The sequence below is a fragment of the Delphinapterus leucas genome, chromosome 12 (assembly GCF_059928025.1).
Source record: "Delphinapterus leucas isolate spDelLeu-1000000601 "Yukka" chromosome 12, BTC_Dleu_Yukka2, whole genome shotgun sequence".
Taxonomy (NCBI): domain Eukaryota; kingdom Metazoa; phylum Chordata; class Mammalia; order Artiodactyla; family Monodontidae; genus Delphinapterus; species Delphinapterus leucas.
In genome coordinates this window covers 49,526,764-49,547,559 of record NC_143140.1, presented here as the reverse complement: position 1 = coordinate 49,547,559, position 20,796 = coordinate 49,526,764, and the positions used below count along the sequence as shown (strand labels likewise).

The 20,796-nt window shown below is 42.1% G+C and overlaps 1 protein-coding gene across 1 annotated transcript in view; it reads left to right on the top strand.

Moving 5' to 3' along the window:
- The window catches only part of LAMA4 (laminin subunit alpha 4), a 150,817-nt gene that overhangs the window by 44,998 nt on the left and 85,023 nt on the right, over positions 1–20,796 (top strand). The window contains exons 3-4 of the mRNA XM_030760289.2: positions 5,724–5,848; positions 12,408–12,488. Coding sequence (XP_030616149.2) covers positions 5,724–5,848; positions 12,408–12,488 — 206 coding nt within the window. The remainder of the gene's footprint in view (positions 1–5,723; positions 5,849–12,407; positions 12,489–20,796) is intronic.

Genomic DNA, 20,796 nt, shown 5'->3' with positions numbered 1-20,796 from the left:
ACTTTTTTGTCTCTTGAGCCGTTTACACTCGTTAGAATCACTCAAGGTGCCAAAGAGCTTTTGTTTATGTGGATTATACCTGTTCATGTTTACTGCATTTGAAATTTAAAAGGGAAATTTTTTATAATATTTTCTTATTAATCTATTTGAAAAGAACAATAATGAACCCATTACATGTTAACATAAACAGTATGTTTTTAAAAAATATAAACGTATTTTACATATTGAAAATAGGTTTCATGTCTGGCTTAATGGAAGGCAGCTGGATGTCATATCTGCCTCTGCATCAATCTGTGGTGATGTCTCCTTGTCACATAGCCTCAGGAAAACCCCCCTTACACACATGAGAAATGAGAGTGCAAAAGAGAAATAAAACCTCAGTATTATTATGAGAATAGTTTTAACTTCCCTGGACATATTTTGAAAACCACAGGTCTAGATAGACTGTAGTCACGCATGAAACCTGTGACTAGCCACTAACCTGATCCTTTTAGGCTTTCTTCCCACGTTAGGCTGGTGCTATGGCCCAGTCATCAAGAGACTCCATTTTTCACATGAAGGAGACACAGCTGGTTCCCAAATGTCATTCCTGACACTTAACGTGCAATTGATTATCTAGATGTAGCTTTCTTAACCACTGGCCAAAAATTCAGAATGCTTTTTTCATTTTTAAGTGGGGTCAGTTTCACTGAAAAATAAATTTGTACCTCACTCCAACAACAGCGTACTATTTATTGTCATTTTTCCGTTTTGTTTTTTAAATAGCAGAGCGATGAAGGTAAAGGATGTTTGCAATCTCAGAGTAAAAGATTTTCAGAGCTAGAAGAAACCTTACAGACCGTCTCAGCTAGATCCTCGTTTTACAGACAGAGAGACCCAGAAAAGTCGAGTGACTTGCTCCAGGTCAACCAGCTAGAAAAAGGAGGAGCTAGGGAACTCTGTCCCTGCTGCCAGCACTATCCCTGCTGGTCTCCCAGAATGTGCATCAGTTGCCTTTTAGGGAATTTCATAACTAAGTCTTTAAAAGAAGGCAGATGACAAGAGTCAGTGTTTGCACTCTGAGCGTTTAGAGGTCATAGTGATTTGGAGGCTTTTTGCCCTTGAGGGTAATTGCTCCCTTTGGCTGCCATGGAAGAATTAGTGCCCTGACAAGGAATCCAAAGCATCCATCGAGTCATAAGGTGACAGAATTGAGAATTGGCTCATTTTTGCAGCTAAATAGGCGCTTCAGGCATGAAGAGTGATCTAACATCTTACAACAGGCTTGTTTTCTGAATCTGCACAGATAGGCTTCATCTGTCCAACAAGGACTCAGACAAGTTTGACCCCAGTCTAGAGCTGCCCTGACAGATTGCTTATGGCTTAGATTCCTGGTAGTTGGATAAGGCTCGTTGGTTTTCCCTGGGATGAGAGATTGCCACCAATTTTGAGCTGGCTTTGGGTGCATGTTAATTTCCTTTACTTGCTCCAGATGCTAATTCACCCTTTCCCACTTTTTCCTTCATTTTTCTTTCCAACAAACATTTACTGAAGGTTGACTTAGCACTTGATACAGCATTAAGAACAGTGAGGGAAATATGTTAACATCCTGTTGTCTGTACATCATACTTTATTTTCAGTTTCTCTTCTGTCAGGTGGTCTGAACTAACCTCTTATCAATAATTCTATTCTGTTAACGTAATTCTAATCAGGACCCAAAGACTGTCCACATCTAATGGCAGATCAAATGCCCAAAGAGCATTCAACCATGATAGCTGTGGCCCATATCAGGATTCCTCTCTTTTGTCTAGTGTGTTGTTCTTGATATGAAGCTCAAACTGTTAGTAAAACAGTCTGACACTTTCTAATGCAGTCATTTTATGACTCTTTTGGGAAAGAAGCCTTTTCTCTAACACACTGGAGAAGCAGTATAATATGGGAGTTTCCAGCCTAACCTCTGGAGCCAGATTGCCTGAGTTCAGATCTCACTTTTGAGACACACCTACCTCTGTGTGACACTGGGCAATTTACTTAACCTCCCTGTGTCTCTATTCATTTGTAAAATGGGGAAAAAATAGTAACTTAGAATTATTGTGAGAATTAAATTAGTTAATCCAGATAAAATGTTTTGAGCAGGACCTCACTATTATTTTGAACATCAACATAGAACATAGAGACAAAATAACAAACTCAGAGTTAAGTTTCCAGTCACTCCGTTTTGCCTTCCCCAAGATTCCTCCACAGAGCCCAGTTTTAAAAAAGTTATCTGTTGGCGGTGGGGGCTCGGGCCGCGGCGACCAGGCCTGCGGAGGCGCCGAGCCCCCAGAGCCGCAGTCCCCGCAGAAGCTGCATGCCCATGCCGGGAGCCCGGAACGAGCGGAAGGGGCCGACCCGCTGCGGCTGCGGTACCGGATTCCGGCGGCGAGCGACGCAGGCCCGGCGCGGGGAGGGCCGGGGTCTCCTCTCTGCGCTGCTACGCTCCGCCCCCGCTCCCGGCCGGGGGGGCCCCCTGCAGCCTTTGGCGGCGCTCAGCAATCTCCCGTGGCGCGGCCTTCACCATCCACCAAGTTTGGAGGGATGACAGTATACATTGCCAACTGGATTGAAAGGGTTCCAGTTCAAGCTACCACACTTTTCCTATTCCTCCACCCACCTCTGACCTCCGACCTCCAGGGCCTGCTGCTGAATTGGCGTATTTGTTCTGCCAGGCTCCTTCTGTGTGGACCACTCAGCAAGGTATATTCCTAGTACCAATGGTGTGCTGGAGCTGACTCATACCAAATTACAATTGCAATAGCCAATTGTTGAACTTCAGGAATTTTGAAAGCTGGTGATTAAGCCCAGCTACTATTAAAAATTAAATTATATCTTTGACATAAATCACAGCAAGATCCTTTTTGACCCACCTCCTAGAGAAATGGAAATAAAAACAAAAATAAACAAATGGGACCTAATGAAACTTAAAAGCTTTTGCACAGCAAATGAAACCATAAACAAGACGAAAAGACAACCCTCAGAATGGGAGAAAATATTTGCAAATGAAGCAATTGACAAAGGATTAATTTCCAAAATTTACAACCAGCTCATGCAGCTCAATATCAAAAAAACAAACAGCCCAGTCCAAAAATGGGCAGAAGACCTAAATAGACATTTCTCCAAAGAGGATATACAGATTGCCAACAAACACATGAAAGAATGCTCAACATCATTAATCATTAGAGAAATGCAAATCAAAACTACAATGAGATATCATCTCACACCAGTCAGAATGGCCGTCATCAAAAAATCTAGAAACAATATATGCTGGAGAGGGTGTGGAGAAAAGGGAACCCTCTTGCACTGTTGGTGGGAATGTAAATTGATACAGCCACTATGGAGAACAGTATGGAGGTTCCTTAAAAAACTGAAAGTAGAACTACCATATGACCCAGCAATCCCACTACTGGGCATATACCCTGAGAAAACCGTAATTCAAAAAGAGTCATGTACCAAAATGTTCATAGCAGGGCTTCCCTGGTGGCGCAGTGGTTGAGAGTCCACCTGCCGATGCAGGAGACATGGGTTTGTGCCCCAGTCCAGGAGGATCCCACATGCTGCGGAGCAGCTGGGCCCGTGAACCATGGCCGCTGAGCCTGCGCGTCCGGAGCCTGTGCTCCGCAATGGGAGAGACCACAACAGTGAGGGGCCCACGTACCGCAAAAAAAAAAAAGAAAAAAAGAAAAAAAATGTTAATTGCAGCTCTATTTACAATAGCCAGGACATGGAAGCAACCTAAGTGGCCATCAACAGATGAATGGATAAAGAAGATGTGGCATATATATGCAATGGAATATTACTCAGCCATGAAAAGGAACGAAACTGAGTTATTTGTAGTGAGGTGGATGGTCCTAGAAACTGTCATTCAGAGTAAAGTCAGAAAGAGAAGAACAAATACTGTATGCTAACACATATATATGGAATCTAAAAAAAAAAAAAAAAGAAAGTGGTCATGAAGAACCTAGGGGCAAGACGGGAATAAAGATGCAGACCTACTAGAGAATGGACTTGAGGATATGGGGAGGGGGAAGGGTAAGCTGGGACAAAGTGAGAGAGTGTAATGGACATATATACACTACCAAACGTAAAATAGATAGCTAGTGGGAAGCAGCCGCATAGCACAGGGAGATCAGCTCAGTGCTTTGTGACAACGTAGAGGGGTGGGATAGGGAGGGTGGGAGGGAGGGAGGTGCAAGAGGGAAGACATATGGGGACATATGTATATGTATAACTGATTCACTTTGTTATAAAGCAGAAACTAACAAAAAGAAAAGTTATCTGTTGAAGTTCTCATGCATAGATGTTAGTAAGGGAATTGCTCAAACAGGAGGGTGCCTCTTCAATGGCGTTCTAATTCTAACAGTACAATTTTTCACTGAAAAGCCTATTTAAACTTTATACACTCTGGTGAATGTAGATGTCTTCTTTTCATCTTTGAAAATATCGTAGTGCTACTGGCATTGCCTTGTGCAATCCAGTCATGTCCAGTTGGAGAAAATATCAGTAGGCTAGCATCACTGACTCTTCCAGAGGATTAGTGAGAAATTAATCCATCAGCTCAACAAACAGCTGCTGAGTACAGACTCCATTCAAGTTGATGGCAGTAGAATGCTGAGAGACGCAGTGTGGAGGGAAGCGCCGCTGAAGCTCCGAGCTGATGATAACAGTACAATGTGGGCAATGGAAGGAGAGAAGGATCGGGGAGGGGGGCATCAGGAAGGAATCCTGAAGCTCTCAAGGCCTGGTGCAGATCTTGAATGATAAACAGACATTCTAGGCAGAAGAATCAACTGTTTTGTGCTTTTTATCCAATAATCCCCACCACAAATGGAAAAATCACACAATAAACCTGCTTACTATTTTTTGTATATCATTATCCAAGATATCAGCCCATTAGCAGAATATTCTTTACTCCAGAATATTCTACTCCATTTATGCTTTATTTGGACACATTTTGTTCTTCCAAGCCCATAAATTTTTTTTTAATATTTATTTATTTATTTTATTTTTGGCTGTGTCGGGTCTTTGTTGCTGTGCGCGGGCTTTCTCTAGTTGCGGCGAGCGGGGGCTACTCTTCGTTGCAGTGCGTGGGCTTCTCATTGCAGTGGCTTCTCTTGTTGTGGAGCACGGGTTCTAAGCACACGGGTTCAGTAGTTGCAGCATGTGGGCTCAGTAGTTGTGGCGCACGGTCTTAGCTGCTCCGCGGCATGTGGGATCTTCCCCAACCAGGGAACGAACCTGTGTCCCCTGCATTGGCAGACGGATTCTTAACCACTGGGCCACCAGGGAAGTCCCAAGCCCATAAATTCTTAAAGTGCCCCCCCTGGTGCTTACTCAGGCGGATTTGTTTTTTCATTTCATATTTATCCCAAGTCAGTAAACTGATGCTTCTAGGATATCCAGAGTTTGATCATTCTGATTATCATTCTGAATTGAAATGAGTAACTGATGAATAATGCCCTTTTCACACAAACTCTGAAGAGTCCCCAGGCTGCTAGTGCACACGCAGAGGTCATCCCCATTGTCTGCACTTTGTAGCACTAACTGGGGCCAGCGTGGCTCCTTTGTGCTGACCAGGACCATCGCACACCATCTACTTTGTCAGGCCTGACATCCCCTTTGCTTGAACTACTGCTTGATTGCCAGATTTGCTGTGTATAAAGTTTCTTACTGTGTCCTTGTCAGTTTTCTTATCTTTTGTCTTACAGCACTGCCAACGGAACACAACAGGCGAGCACTGTGAGAAATGTCTGGATGGTTATATCGGAGATGCCATCAGGGGAGCACCCCGCGTCTGCCAGCCGTGCGCCTGCCCCCTGCCTCATGTTGCCAAGTAAGTCTTAAAGAAAGATGGTCTCTTCTACCACTTATCTGCTTCATTTTTCTTTCTTTTTTTTCTCCCTATACAGAGTCCTAAGGTTTTTCCACAGTCAAAATTGAGTATCTCATGTTACAATGAGACTGGAGAGGTATAGGAAAGTTTTCTAGCCTAAATCCACTTTCAGGAAAGCTTAAGCACTGCAGCATAGGTGATGATTCTGTTCCCTAAATATTGGGGGTGGGGTACGGGGCACATCACAAAAGTCAGTGAAGCTTCCCAAGCTTTATAATCAAGGCTAGTCTCATCTTTTCTTGGCCATCCCTTGACCTAGAGAGATCACAACTGGTGATGCCAACAGACATTATAATTCGTCATTTTCAGTGGTAGTGTTTCTCCTGCTCCCATAGAGCAGACATTTTCTACATGTGGCGGCTAAGTAGGCTTTCAATCAGAAATAGAACACAGATAAACAGATGTGCTTTAGACCAGTCAGCTCATAGAAGATATCTGAGAAAATGAATTTTCACTTCTGGCTATGTTTCCTGAGTGAGAAGTTAAAGACAATACACGTGCATCTTAAGGGAAATAATAGGATTCTTTTCAGGCACATATATGTATAAATCCAGTAGTTAGGTCATGACTAGCCATTTTATTGGCTGAAAAATGTAGAATGTAGAATTAAAATGATGTAGTGGTGTTTGGTTTTACAAGTATTCAACCAGTTCTCCAATTCTCTGACACCAGCTGGTGTCCTACAATCTAATCAAATCTGACACTAACCACTAGAGTTAGTGCAGACCCCATTGGTTAAGGGCTCAGTCCCACTTTGAAAGCCAGCCACAAGTTGGGGTCCCAGGCTACTCACTTTTCTGCCCAGCTAAGTACAAATTCAGGGGTCCCTTCAATGCCTCTCCAAGTTTGATAATTCTCTACAATGACTCACAGAACTCAGGAAAGCATTGTACTTACAAATACAGTTTTATTACAAAGGATACAACTCAGGACCAGCCAAATGTAAGAGACGCAGGGACATGGTATGGACAGGGAGATGGGAGGGAGCAGAGCCTCTGTGCACTTGCTCACCTGGCGCACCACCTCTCAGCAAATCTGTGTGTTCACCAGCCCAGAAGCTCCCCAAACCTTGTTGTTCCGAGCTTTATCAAAGTTTCATTATAGTCATGATTGAATTATTGGTGATTGAACTCAATCTTTAGCCCCTCTCCCCTTCCATGAGGTGGAGGGAGGGATGGGGTTGAAAATTCCAACGCTACTACAGGAACCCTATTACAGTAGTAGGTTCCTCCCGCAGACCAGCCCACGTCCTGAAGCTACTGAGGGACCCATCGAGTCACCTCATTAACATAAACTCAAAGACCGTTGGGACTTCCCTGGTGGTCCAGTGGTTAAGAATCCTCGCTTCCACTGCAGGGGGCATGGTTCGATCACTGGTGAAAAAAAAGCCTTAAAAAAAAAAAGATACAACTGAAAAATTGGAAGGGACTCATTATGAATAACAAAAGACAGCCATGTCACTAAGAAATTCCATGGATTTTAGGAGTTCTGTACCAGGAACCAAGACAAAAATCAAATATATATTTTTTATTATCCCACAAGTGGAAAAAGTAAAAAATCTAGGTTCATATCTCTGCATTGGCACATTATAGCTGTGTTATTTTAGACGAAGTCCCTTCTCTCTATGTCTCACTTTCCATGAGATTTCAGGTCAGGGAAACTAGATTCAGATGTTAGCTTCATTTGTTGATTTGTTTAACCTGCTCTGGATCTCAGTTTTTCCCTTAGTAAATAAAAGTTTGTGTAAGGATCTGCCTCACAAAGTTGGATTAGGATAGCACGTGTGGAGCACTTGGGTTGGTGCCTCACACATAGAAAGGTGTATGTAGATGTTGGCTTTACTGAACACATACTTTATATTTTTTCTAATGCATTTTGCATACTCTATGTCAGGCACTCTTCTAAGTGTTTGGATGTAATATTTGCTTGATAGTTGTAGTAAAAATTAAATAATGCATATAAAATAATTTTTAAAAGGCCTGAATGCCTGACGCACAAACACACACACACACACACACACACACACTTCTTTTTTTTTCTTTTCTATTATGGTTTAATACAGGATATTGAATATAGTTCCCTGTGCTGTACAATAGGAACTGTTTATCCATTCTATATATAACAGTTTGTATCTGCTAATCCCAAACTCCCAATCCATCCCTCCCTCCCCCTTTGGCAGCCACAAGTCTGTTCTCTATGTCTGTGAGTCTGTTTCTGTTTCATAGATAAGTTCATTCATAGATAAGTGTCATATTTTAGATTCCACATATAAGTGATATCATCACACATACTTTCTTATAAAGAGAAAAAAGATGACAACCAAATTTCCCCCTAATGTTTTTTCCCTTTATTGAACACCAGTACCACCTAACATTTCACCTAGTAGCTTGTGATTTGTTCAAATCCTCTGATGAGTCTGACAGTCAGTGAAGAAGTCAGATGTTTTACAGCCCCATCTTTCTTTAGAAACCATTAAACTGTCTCAGCCTTTGCTTTGTGATTTTTCATGTCCAATGGTATTAATAATGTGTGCAAAATGGATGGTACTGAGAGTGGGAGTGGAATCAAACATTGTGTTCTATTATTTTCATTCAAGTGTGTCCTGATTTACGAGCTCCCTTTGCCTCATCTAGGTATATTCTTTAATTGTTCGTTAATATTCTGCTCTAACATAGAGAATGGACTTGAGGACATGGGGGGGGGGAAGGGTAAGCTGGGATGAAGTGAGAGAGTAGCATTTATATATATACACTACCAAACGTAAAATGGGAAGCAGCCGCATAGCACAGGGAGATCAGCTCGGTGCTTTGTGACCACCTAGAGGGGTGGGATAGGGAGGGTGGGAGGAGATGCAAGAGGGAAGAGATATGGGGATATATGTATATGTATAGCTGATGCACTTTGTTATAAAGCAGAAACTAACACACCATTGTAAAGCAATTATACTCCAATAAAGATGTTAAAAAATATATATATTCTGCTCTAAAACATGAGTCTTAACCATATGTGATGAGGTGTTTAGCATGCTGCTCCCTTACCGTGGTATAGTTATTTTGTTAAATATATTCACCTCCAACTTTCTAATAACAGGTTTCACTCATTCTCCCGTATAAACAAAGATGTTATATAGCACCATCTGCTCAAAGCAGCTTTATAAGCTTAGAGCTGCACTTTCTTTAGAAACTACCAGATGAATTAGAAAGGTAATCCCAAATTCTTCATTGTATTGTCCGACTTTTGTACTTTTTGCACCATTCATATGACAAGACTTCCTTATCTAAATTATAGGACATTAATGTCTTGAGATATAAGTCTTCTGGAGCCTCATTCCTATGGGCTGAGAAGTCTTGTCTACATAAAATCAACAAATATTAATCAAGCACTTATTATGTGCCAATCATGTACTGGTTGTTGGTCACAGTTGTGAATAAAACAGTTAAAAACTCCTGCCTTCATTAAAATGGATGAAATTACAGCAATATTTTGAAGCTTCTAAAGCAAATGACCTTTTTACCTTTGAGCCAGATTATCCAGCATCTTAGTTCATCAAGAAGCTCTTCTGAAGACTGTTAACTCTTTCAGATAAAAGAAGCAGAAACTTGCCAATCAGGTAATGAGCTTCTTGTCTGGAAAGAGGAAACACAGGTAGTTTCCATAGGCAACAAGAATCACCATTTCCACCCATGTTCTTTCTCTGCTGTGTGAGTGGATCCAGGTTCAAAAGAGCAATTGAGGGATTTAGGGAACAGGCTGTGCAGTTAAGTACATATTCACAGATGTAAAAGCTGAAGTCTCTAGAGCAGTGGTCCCCAAACTTTTTGGCACCAGGGACTGCTTTCATGGAGGACAATTCTTTCATGGAAGGGGCAGTGGGGGATGGTTCAGGCGGTAACGCCAGCGATGGGGGAGCGGCAGATGAAGCTCCGCTTGCTTGCCCCCTGCTCACCTCCTGCTGTGCGGTCCAGTTCCTAACAGGCCTCGCCCGTACCGGTCCTCGGCCTGGGGGTTGGGGACTCCTGCTCTAGAGGACAGATTTGAGGTGGAAAAACCTGCTGAAGATTAACACAAAAGCAAAAATATATGACCTATAAGTAAAGAACATTAAGTGGGAGTGTGGAGGAATTGGGAACCGTGGAAGAGACCTGCTTTCTCTGTAGTGGCAATAGTTCTACTTCCTGAAATCCCTTGGGGGAGAGAACTGGATACAGAAAGCGGGGGTGGGGTGGGGGGATAATGTGTGATCATAGAACAGGACAGATTTGCCTGGATCCTATAAAGTGCTAGTCTTTGATCTGGCCTTATTATTGACTGAGTTAACTAATCTCAAATACTAATTAAATATCATAAAAAATCAAACTCCCCACTGCCTCTTTCAGCTTTTCTTAAAATTCATATTTCTATTTTCTATAAAAAATCAAAGTGCCAGGACTTTTATTTGAGATTTCAGAAAGGCACCAAGTGTGGAATCTGAATTACACTTTGAAAGATATGCAGGTTGAGCCTACAGACCCAGGATTTGGATCTCCAGATATTACAATAGCCACATCAGAAGGCAAGGAAGTGATGCTTGAGGGAGTTTTGCAAACAAAGAGTGCTGAGTCTGTTTTCCTTTAAGTTCCCTGAGGGTTTTCCAAGAACAAAAGACTCCCTTCCACTTGGAGAGGGCACCATGGTTATTAGTGTGGGCTGAGAAAGGTGCAGTGTTTTCATTTCCCTAGCCCAAAACAGACTTTAGCCTAAGCAAAATATAAACAATTAATGCTGATGGAAAACGGAAAAGGAACCCTCAGCGGCTCTACTACCTCTGAGTCTCCCTCCACCAAGACCAATAGTCACACAGCTATTCCCAGGGACCATTTGCACAGAGCTCATTTATTTATTTTAGGGTTGGCCAGACATCCTCCATGTCTACTAATAATTGCTCCAAACAAGGAAAACATCATCTGTTTGAAACTGTAGGACATGAGCTCAAAGCAGACAACTCCAGGCAGGTATTTCATTCCTTCAAGCCATGGGTGGGCTGCTGGGCGGAACATCTTCAAAGAAACATGCATGTGGGTTTTCATGTTCTGGACACTTAACTGATACTGTTTCTTTAAGTAGGCTGAGGAATAAGAACAAGCAAAATAAAGGGTAAATGCCAAAGAAATGTAATTCATTGGAATGTTTTTAACCAGACTATTAGAGAAAATAAATTGTATGTACTGCCTTTCACTGAGAAGCACATTTGTTTTCTGACTGATTTTATAAATATTTTCACACAAAGCAAACATATCCATTTGCTTTCCTCCAAAGATGGTTAGGTCTTTGCTGATACATGCAGGAATGTGAGAACAGCAGGTCACACTCCATGGATTGTACAGTACCTAAGCCAAAACTAATTTAAAAGTCTTAAAAATTTTGTACACCCTCCTCATGGAGATGGATTCATGTGTCAGTGTAGGTAGAATTTTCAAAACATATGGAGAACAATATTCCATTTCCCTTGCCTTCATAATTAAGATAGTTATTTATTCTGCTGAAACAATATATTTATTTGTTTTCTGTCCTGTGTCCTAATTTTTATTATCAAAAAAAAGAAGAATCAAGAGAGTGGGTTTCATGAACTAGAATCCTTTTACTATGGGTCCTATTTCTTGCTTGAGTACTTGCTTTATGACTTTGATCAGCTGAGCCAGTCCCTGTACCCTTTATTCCCAATCTTTAAGGTACACATGAAAGAAATTAAGGTTTTGTGGAGATTATAAAGCATAGTTTAGAATTGGTTCATGACCTTGAAGAGTGAAAGAGAGCTAGTGCAGAAAAAAAGTGGGAAACTTTCAAGTGAATACACAGAAAGTGGTAGGAATAAGAGAAAATTCTCATAGAAATCTAAAATCACAGGTAAAATTTACTTATTTTACTCTAGCTTTAGGATATGTGTTTTACATTTGCATTAAAAAATATATACATATATATTTATACATACACACATACACATATACCTGATGTTCTGGAAATTCCCACTGTTTCAAGTAAAAATAATAAAGTGCCTCTATGGAAAAATAAATGAGGTAGACATGGGAAATGGTGTCACCAGTGGTGTGTCACTTTCTGTCTGAGCCTGATAGTCTGAGCTCTCCTGAAAGGAGGAAGATTTAATTTAACTGAAGCAAATAATTGCACCCATTTGAACTTGAGGGGACCAAGGTAGAGATGATCTAATCAAAATCAAAAGTTAAGGGCTTCCCTGGTGGTGCAGTGTTTGAGAGTCCGCCTGCCGATGCAGGGAACACGGGTTCGTGCCCCGGTCCAGGAGGATCCCACATGCCGCAAAGCGGCTGCGCCCGTGAGCCATGGCCGCTGAGCCTGCGCGTCCGGAGCCTGTGCTCCGCAAAGGTAGAGGCCTTAACAGTGAGAGGCCCGTGTACCGCAAAAAAAAAAAAAAAAAAAAAAAATGTTAAGACAGTCTCTTCAATGATGTATGGAATTGACTTCTAATATTCTCTTTCAATTCCAGTTTTGCAGAGTCCTGCTATAGGAAAAATGGAGCTGTTCGGTGTATTTGTAAAGAAAACTATGCTGGACCTAACTGTGAAAGGTAGGCTACTGAAAGTCACCATGTGCTATGGGGGTCAAAGGAAACTTCCTGTTTCTTACACTCATCAGCACTTCCATGCTCTCGTTCAGTAGGTCTTAAGAAGAGGGAGTGGGAGATAGCATTTCAGAACCCCTTTGGGGAGCGTTCCCAAATCCCATGCCTCATATACAGCTATGAGAATGCTCCCTAGGTGTCCAGGGCTACATCTCAGGATAAATGGGTAAGGAAAGAGGAAAAATGAGTATGCGTATTTTGAAGAGATTCTCTAGATGGTTTTGGTAACAGTCCTCTCTCTCTCTCTCTCTCTCTCTCTCTCTCTCTCTCACTGAGAACCAGTAGTACAATTAATGTCCAAAAGAGAGAGAGAAAGTCTTCTTCAGTGATTCCTTTTTTATCAACTGGTCAGTTATTAGAGTGATACATTGAAAAAAAGCACAAACCTATTATTTAACCTATTCTTTATACCATCTCCTCTCCTGAAAAGTAAACTAATTCCATGAGTTTGGATTTTCTGAATCCCTTTTTGGTATTTACACCTAACACTCTTTTTTAAGTTGCTTTGGGCTTTGCTCAAACAAGAATGGCCTTGGCAAGCAAGGGTGCAAGACTCCCGCTGAATGATTCCTGGCAAGACGTTTCCCATCCTCCCTCAGCTGCTCACAGCTTTCTAAGATAAAAGTGCTTTCACTGAAAGAGTCTCACAGAGAGGCCTTCTTATTTTTAACATAAATGCCATTAATATCCTCCCCACTGTGTTTAGGCAGTGAAATGATGTGTGGTGTCCTCAAGACAGGGAGGGAAGGGGCAGAAGGGACCGGTCAGACATACAGTCCCACATCCCCACATCTGCAGCGTGCTCACTTCACCGCAGCATGCTGCTTACTGCCCTGGGTGGAGCTCAAAGATTCAGCCTGGGTCTCAAAAGGTAAACCTTAAATACCGTCTCATTTCCGAGGAAAACACCCTCCATCTCTAAAAGTGTAGCTCTGGAACTCTTTTTAAAAAGCCACAGTGTCTATGGTACATAGAAAAATCTCTGTATTTTGAGGGCATTGTTATTGTGATTATTAAATTTGCAAAATGTGGATAATTCTTTTACTAAAGAGCTGTGGGATTTTCCCCCTTTTACTGTAAGAGAAGAGGGAAGTGAAAGGTGAGGGACCATATGAATGTCATCCTTTAAGAGGGACTTCTAGAGATGATCAGATGACCCTCGGCTGATTAATGTTGGTGACACGCTTTTTCTGTATTTCCTTATTTGGGGACCCAGGAACATGAGCCACCTGATTTACTCATTATCTGGCTCAGTGGGGGTGAGAGGATTGTTCATCAGCCAGGGATGGAGATTTTTCTCCTCAGTGTCTGAGGTTTAACTCAGTTTACTCAGATAAGGATTGAGCAATATTACCAGCTAATGGGTGTCGTATGGCTCCTGAAGGGGGAATTAATGGCCTTAAATAGAGTCCTGCTGACCAAATGCAAGTTTCTCCAGAAGTGAGTAACCTCAGCCCTAAGGGCTCAGTCCTACAAAATCACACAGAGGTGCGGATTAGGGTTCTGTCAGTGACAGTGGGGGGCCTGGCACAGGACATCATGCCCACCTCACATGTGGCATTGTAGATGATAAATCCCCTGGCCCACATCAGAGGTTCCTGGAACCTGCCATTAATCAGCAAGGCTCAGTCAGATCTGCTGCTTAGCCTGGACCTGGATTGATGGGATGGAGGAGAGAGCACTAGTTTGGGAAGTGGAAGTACCGTGTTGAGATGTAGCATCAGCCTGGGTGGCTGTCTCTCAGCTGTAGCCCTTTATGGTCTCCTGGGCAAGTTATTTGATCTCTAAGTGGCTATTTCCACATCTCCAGAAAGGAAAAAATGAAAATACCCACCTCATAGGACTGTTGTGAGTAATACTGTGAAGTTTTTAGTATGGCACCTGGCACTTAATAAATGCTCAATAAAAATTAACTGGTGGGCTTCCCTGGTGGCGCAGAGGTTGAGAGTCTGCCTGCCGATGCAGGGGACGCGGGTTCGTGCCCCAGCCCGGGAAGACCCCACATGCCGCGGAGCGGCTGGGCCCGTGAGCCATGGCCGCTGAATTTGCACGTCCGGAGCCTGTGCTCCGCAGCGGGAGAGGCCGCAACGGTGAGAGGCCCGCGTACTGCAAAAAAAAAAAAATTAACTGGTAACAGTACGAGTCATTGTGCCTATTGTCCTGTTGCCACTGCTGGCATAATGTGTGCTTGGGACAAGCTGGCTCATTTCCCTGAATCTCAGTTTCCTTAGCTAGAAATAGTGCCCTTTATTGATTGTTTCCTATGTCCTCTCTCAGCCTCATAACTACCCTGAGAGGAGGTCGTATTTTGCATATGAGGAAACTGTGACTTATCTAAAGTCACATCACTGCTAAGTGGGGGAACCAGGACTTGGAAAGTTTGGCTTAAAAATCTGGATTCTTCCATTCTGCTTTTTCCGAATGTCTTCTAAGAGTCTCCTATTTTAAACATTGACAATTAATGAATTAGATGAACTTCTGATATGGAGGAGAAAAATGGTTAGTCTGTTAAGTAGATTCCCTTTGACAGGAGGCTGCATTTACAAAGGTGCTGGAAGTAAGCATCCCTTCTAAGGCCTTTCATCTGCATTGGGGGAGGATCACTTTGAGCAACTTTCATTTCTTCTCTTTCCCATCCACCCTTCCTCTCACCCTGTTCTTTTAAAAAGAATCCACTGAGGTCTTTTACATCAAAAATTGACCTGACAATCCAGGTAACTCTTTTTCAAAATAGAAATGACCACACAAACAGATGGGTGGGAAGAGTAGGGATGCAATACATCTAAGACATGTTCTCTTGTCCTCATGAAGTCAAGGCTAGGGGAGGAGACAAACCTGAAAACCATTCATTGCAAGACAGAAAAAATGAAAAGCTAAAGAGAGGGCAAGGAGAGGCTCTTCAAAAGCATAGTGAGAGGAGTGGTTTCCTTCCCACAGGGGAGCTGGATCATCCCACAGGAGGTGGCCTTAACTGCTTTTGATTTGTTTGACTCTGGGACTGAGAGGGGGTTTCTGTTTTGAGTTTACTCATCAAGTTGTTAAATTGTCCCAATTAAACTTCATCTAATATGTTTTCAATGAATTTGTAAACTCAGATCTCTCCACAAGATCTTTCCAAAATATGCCGCTGATTTGCATGGATATCTGTCTCATTAGTTCAAACAAGAACACTCTGGGTGTTTCTGTACCTAAAGATCATTTAATCGGGGTGGTTTTCAAGTCTGACTGTGTGTAAGTATCTCCTGGAAACCTTTGGATTCCCTAGCCCTCCCTCACCCGCTCCGTGCCCCACTGAAAAGAGACCTCTCAGGTGAGGCCTGGGGACCCATATTTTGACTCCCCGTTGGGTTCTCACACCAGTCCTCTCACTGACTTGTGAACTACTGCTCTATTTCAACCTTTAATACCACACCTGCAAAATACAAAACAGTGATTCTCAAACTGGGGCTCAAGAGCCACTGACTGGTGTCCTTGGAAATATTCGTAGAGGTTCATGGGTTCTCAGTGAGTGTTTTCTTAATTTTGTGTTTCATTTCAGTGATAATCTTGAGAAAAAAGTTCATTGAAACATGTTCTGGACTTTCTGAAGTACCATTTTATAATAAAGGGGGATCTATCTGCCTCAGAGCTGAGGAGAAAATGATGGCTGATGGTGTGTCAGTGAGACATTACAGACAACTGGAGGCCGAATGACATGACAGTGAGGCACACAGAGTCATGACATAGCACAGGGCAGGTCATGCATGCTGAACTCAAACAATCCTCTACCACATCACATTGCAAGTAACCATTCAGTTGCAACGACATCATCCGTTGCCTTGAATTAAAACTGTTCATTTGAATTCGATCCATTTTATAGTTTTGTTTTATTTGGAAAATTTATCTTGGTTTTTCAAGATGTATACAAGTCATAGACATAAGGAGTTACTACTTAGTTTTATGTTTGAAATATTTAAAGGTAATTTAAATGAACACTGGAAGATATTCTGTATGAATGTTTTTCTTTTCACAAGGATCCATACTACATACAATTTTGAGCAACACTGGTCTAAACATAAGACACGAGCCTCTTCTAGTAGTGTGCAGAACAGCTCAAAGCACGCTTGTCTTCCCAGTAAGGCCCGTGTTACTTAGCCTGCTCTGGGTCCTGCCTGTCTCTTCCCAAAGTCCTTTCTCACCTCACAATTTAAACTCCCCATGCTGGACTTGCTGCTCTTAAAATCCACCAGGTCAACTGAAGAGCTTACCACATTTTATTACATTTAGATGATGATAAAAATAATAACTGACATTTATTGAGAGCTTACTCTATGCCGGGCGCTGTTGTAAGCAGTTCACTTGCAATGATACATTTAAACTTCAGAATAAAATCCTATGAGATACCATTTTCATCCTTATTTACAGAGAAAGAATGTGAGACACAGAGAGGTTAAGCCACTTGTTCAAAATCAAACAATTTTTTTAAATCTCATTGAAATATGAGCTTCTCAGCAGAAGTAGCATCTTATTTATTTCTCTATCCATTCTTCCTCCATTGCAGTGTCTAAAACATTGTAGGCACTGAGTTATATTTGCTTCAATAATACTTTTTTAAAACTTTTTTTTACTAAAAAAACCCCAGAATTTTTAATGTTCCTTTAAGAAGGCACGATGTAGTGACAAGAGTCAGTCACTTTTTGCCCCATTTGATCCCCCACTTCCCACCCCATGCCTGGAAAATCAAAGACCCAGAATAGAATAGAGGTTGCAAATGGAAGTCATCTTCTGATGCAAATAATTATAAAATGCACAACCGAATGGACAGGCGTTTTGAATTCTCATTCTCGTTCCAGAATGACCTTCCCTCTGCTCCTAAGTAGTACATTTTAAAGATGAGGGACCTGAGACTCAGAGCCATGAAGAGACTTAATCTAAGGTCACACAATTGACCCTCAATGTTCAACACAAAGTTTTCAGTTAATAAACATATATGATGTCAATGCCTTAGTATTCCACATTGTCTCTTGCGGCAGCTCTAACAGTGTACCTTTATCCATTCAATTCTGCAGGGGATTGAGAGACATGCTAAAATCGTATGAGGTTTTATCATGTGGATCTTATTGCTTAAGGATCAGGAAAGAAGAATGGGGCAAATTAAAGCAAATTCAGGGAGACCTGAAAATCCTAACAGGAAAGGCCGAACATAGTATCATCATCGACGATGATGACGGTGATAATGATTTTGATGATGACCTTGATGTTAGAAAACAATAATAAAGAGGAGGAAGAAGAAGAAGAAGCTAACGTTTATTGAGGCTTATATTATGATTCAGGGCTTTAGTCTGATTCTTTCTGCAGGCGTCAAGTTTTTCAAACTTAAGGTATCAGCCCTGTTATCTGTATAGAATTCTTATTACTCCCTACTCTCTGCCCTGCCGCATTTCTGGATTCTGGCCCTGTGACCTGGAATGGGTTACTTATATTTTCCTAGCCTTAGCTCCCAGTCATTCGTAGAGAAGTAGAGAGCATTTATATGGCACCTACTATGTAACAGGTGCTTTTTTTTTTCTTCATTTAATTTAACCCAGATGACAGCTACAGAGTGACATCCCCGCCAGAAAAGCTTCTATGCCACCTGGGCTGGGAATTTTGGCACCTTTGATAAAAGCATTCAGTAAGAGGTATATGGCCTTGGGAAGAGAAGAAAAGGAGAAGGAGCAGAGGAGAGGGAAAGCACTACAAAAATTCCCAAAATAATAGTTTTTGGTCAAAAGCATTTTTTTCCAAAAAACGTATCTTTTTGTTTTCCATTTTTCCCAAATGATATGATCACTGACTGAAATGACAAAGTTTGTATGTCACAGTTCTTTCATTTACACTGTAATTTTATCAGCTCTATTTTCTCCAAGTGAATCAAGTCATTAATAAAGCTAGAAACAAGATTATGGAAGAAAATAAAAGTGCACCAGTACTGGGTACCTGGGCTCCAATGCTGGCTCTAAATCCGACTCCTTGTCCTTTTGTATCCTTTGTAATTTGCTCTTCGAGGACAGGAATTAGGTGTATTAATAGATAGCATTTAATTACTCAACTGTTATATCATTAATGGACTTATTAGTTAACTCATTAATGCCAGATTTGTGGAGTGGAAAGAGCATAAGCTTGGAGTCCCATATGATGCTTGAGCCCTGAAGCAGTGAACCAATTGTCCAGCTTCTCCACGCTGTAGTTTCCTCATCTATAAAGTCAGGGTTAGAGGGTGCCATGAGTACAAAACCTTCGTGTGCTCATTCTATAAAATCTGTAGGGTTGAAGTTGGGACTGTGACTTCAGAATTGCCTCTGAGCCTACCACCAAAAGATATTCTTGAAATTCAAAGTAACTCAAAGTAGGTTTCCACTGTGGTTGAGATTCTGACTAGTAGAAGACCAGGGAACCACCTATGGAGATCAAATACAGTGGAATTAAACAGAGAAAAGAAAGCAACTGGCATCTGGCTTCTGTGAGCTTGGACAAGTCCGTGCACTCCCAGACCTCAGGCTTCGCAGCTGCACACTGAAGTGGCAGATCTGAGTCGCATTTTAGTGAGCCTAAGTATCTAATATTCTGTTTGGTGAACTGCGGCACGGGATAGAAATTCAATCCAGCCATGTGTTCCATAGAGGAATGATTTATGCTGACTTGGGGACAAGAGGGCCTGTGAACCAAAGGTACAAAGACATGAGTATGAATAATAAAATTTATCAAACATTTCCTCAGGGGGATGTCTCTTTGTGGGTTGTGTGGCACTTACATTCATTCTTATCTTTTTCATAGTCCTCGACTTCTAGAGTTTGTGTAATTATGCCTAATTCTTTTCCTTTTCTTTCAGTGCATAGGCTATGTGTTTTTCCTCTTCCTGTCTCTTTGTGCCTTACACAAAATAGACATGAGTTGTCCTTCTGTTGGATGAATTCACTCATTCATTTATAGCAGTAGCAGTGTGGTCCAGGGCAGAGCAAAGGAAAGAACATCAGGGTCAGAAGGTCTGGGTCTTACGCTGTCACTTCCTAGCATGTGAGCCTGGAAAACCAAAGTAGCCTCTCAGCCTCAGAATGCCAAGCCTGTGTGCCCTACCTCCCAGGTGTCTGTGGTAACTAAATGAATTTACCTGGGTGAAGTCATGAGATATGTTGCAAGTGACTGAACATACACCATCATTACAACTACATCAAAAAACTGAGACGGGAATAAAACCTGGAAAAACATATGCAAAATGTTGAACAGTGATTGTTAAGGTCTTGGGATTACAGATGTGATTTTTTTTCATTTCTCTATTTTTCAAATCTTCTGAATCATGATTCTTTTACTTTAAATGGAAGCATTTAAAAAGGTGGTGTCCTATTATTGCTGGCTGGGTCTTATTGGTGTCCTTGGAAAGTCTTCTCTTCCTTTCCACTCCCAAGGCATAGGTCCCACCCCAGGCCCTCCCCACCCAACCCTGGTCTCCCATTCCAGCCCCGAGTCCATCCTGAACTCTGATGCCAACACCAGCTTCATTCACCATCACTTTTATCACTCAGAAACCTTCACTGGCTCTCTTCTTTTTCTTTCTCATCAAAACTAACTCCTGTGCCTGACCTTCAGCCCCATGACGGTGTGACTGCACATTCCTTCCAGCCACTCCCAAAGCATCTTCAGCCCACCTTAGCCAGTCTTCAACACTGATTTAGGTCCATAGCAGAGAGGGGGCCACAGCCAGCCAAAAAGTGTGTAGTTTGCCTCAAAAAGTATTCTTACAAAGTTTGAGCCAACCTTTAAAAACTGAGATTTCACATAAAAATCCGAATTTCAACTTTTTCCTTTAAAAATAAGATCTGACAACATAGATCCTTCATTCCCTCAAGGCTACAGTATAGAAACAGTTGATAGGAGCTGAGAAGCAGCTACCCCCTTAGATGGGGCCTGTGGGCCCATCACTCAGAGCAGGGCCTCTGCTGGCCGACAGGTTACCTTTTGGAAAAAGTAGAGAAAGGGTCTTTTCCTCTGGTCAGAGGCAGCCCCCCCCCCCCCAGAGTGCATAGCTTGGCAAGGCCAGCAAAGGCTGGAAGTAGTTCACCCTCTGCTCTCCACCTGGGCTGGAGTCTCTCATTAAGGCCAGCTGGCATGACCGTAGGACTCAGCTCTGCCTCCACAGCAAATGCAGTTAGGTTCCTGGCCTCTGTAGGCTCATATATCTGAAACATACAGAATAATGGCCATCTGGCCCCAGCTCTGTTTATCTGTGGTACTCCCA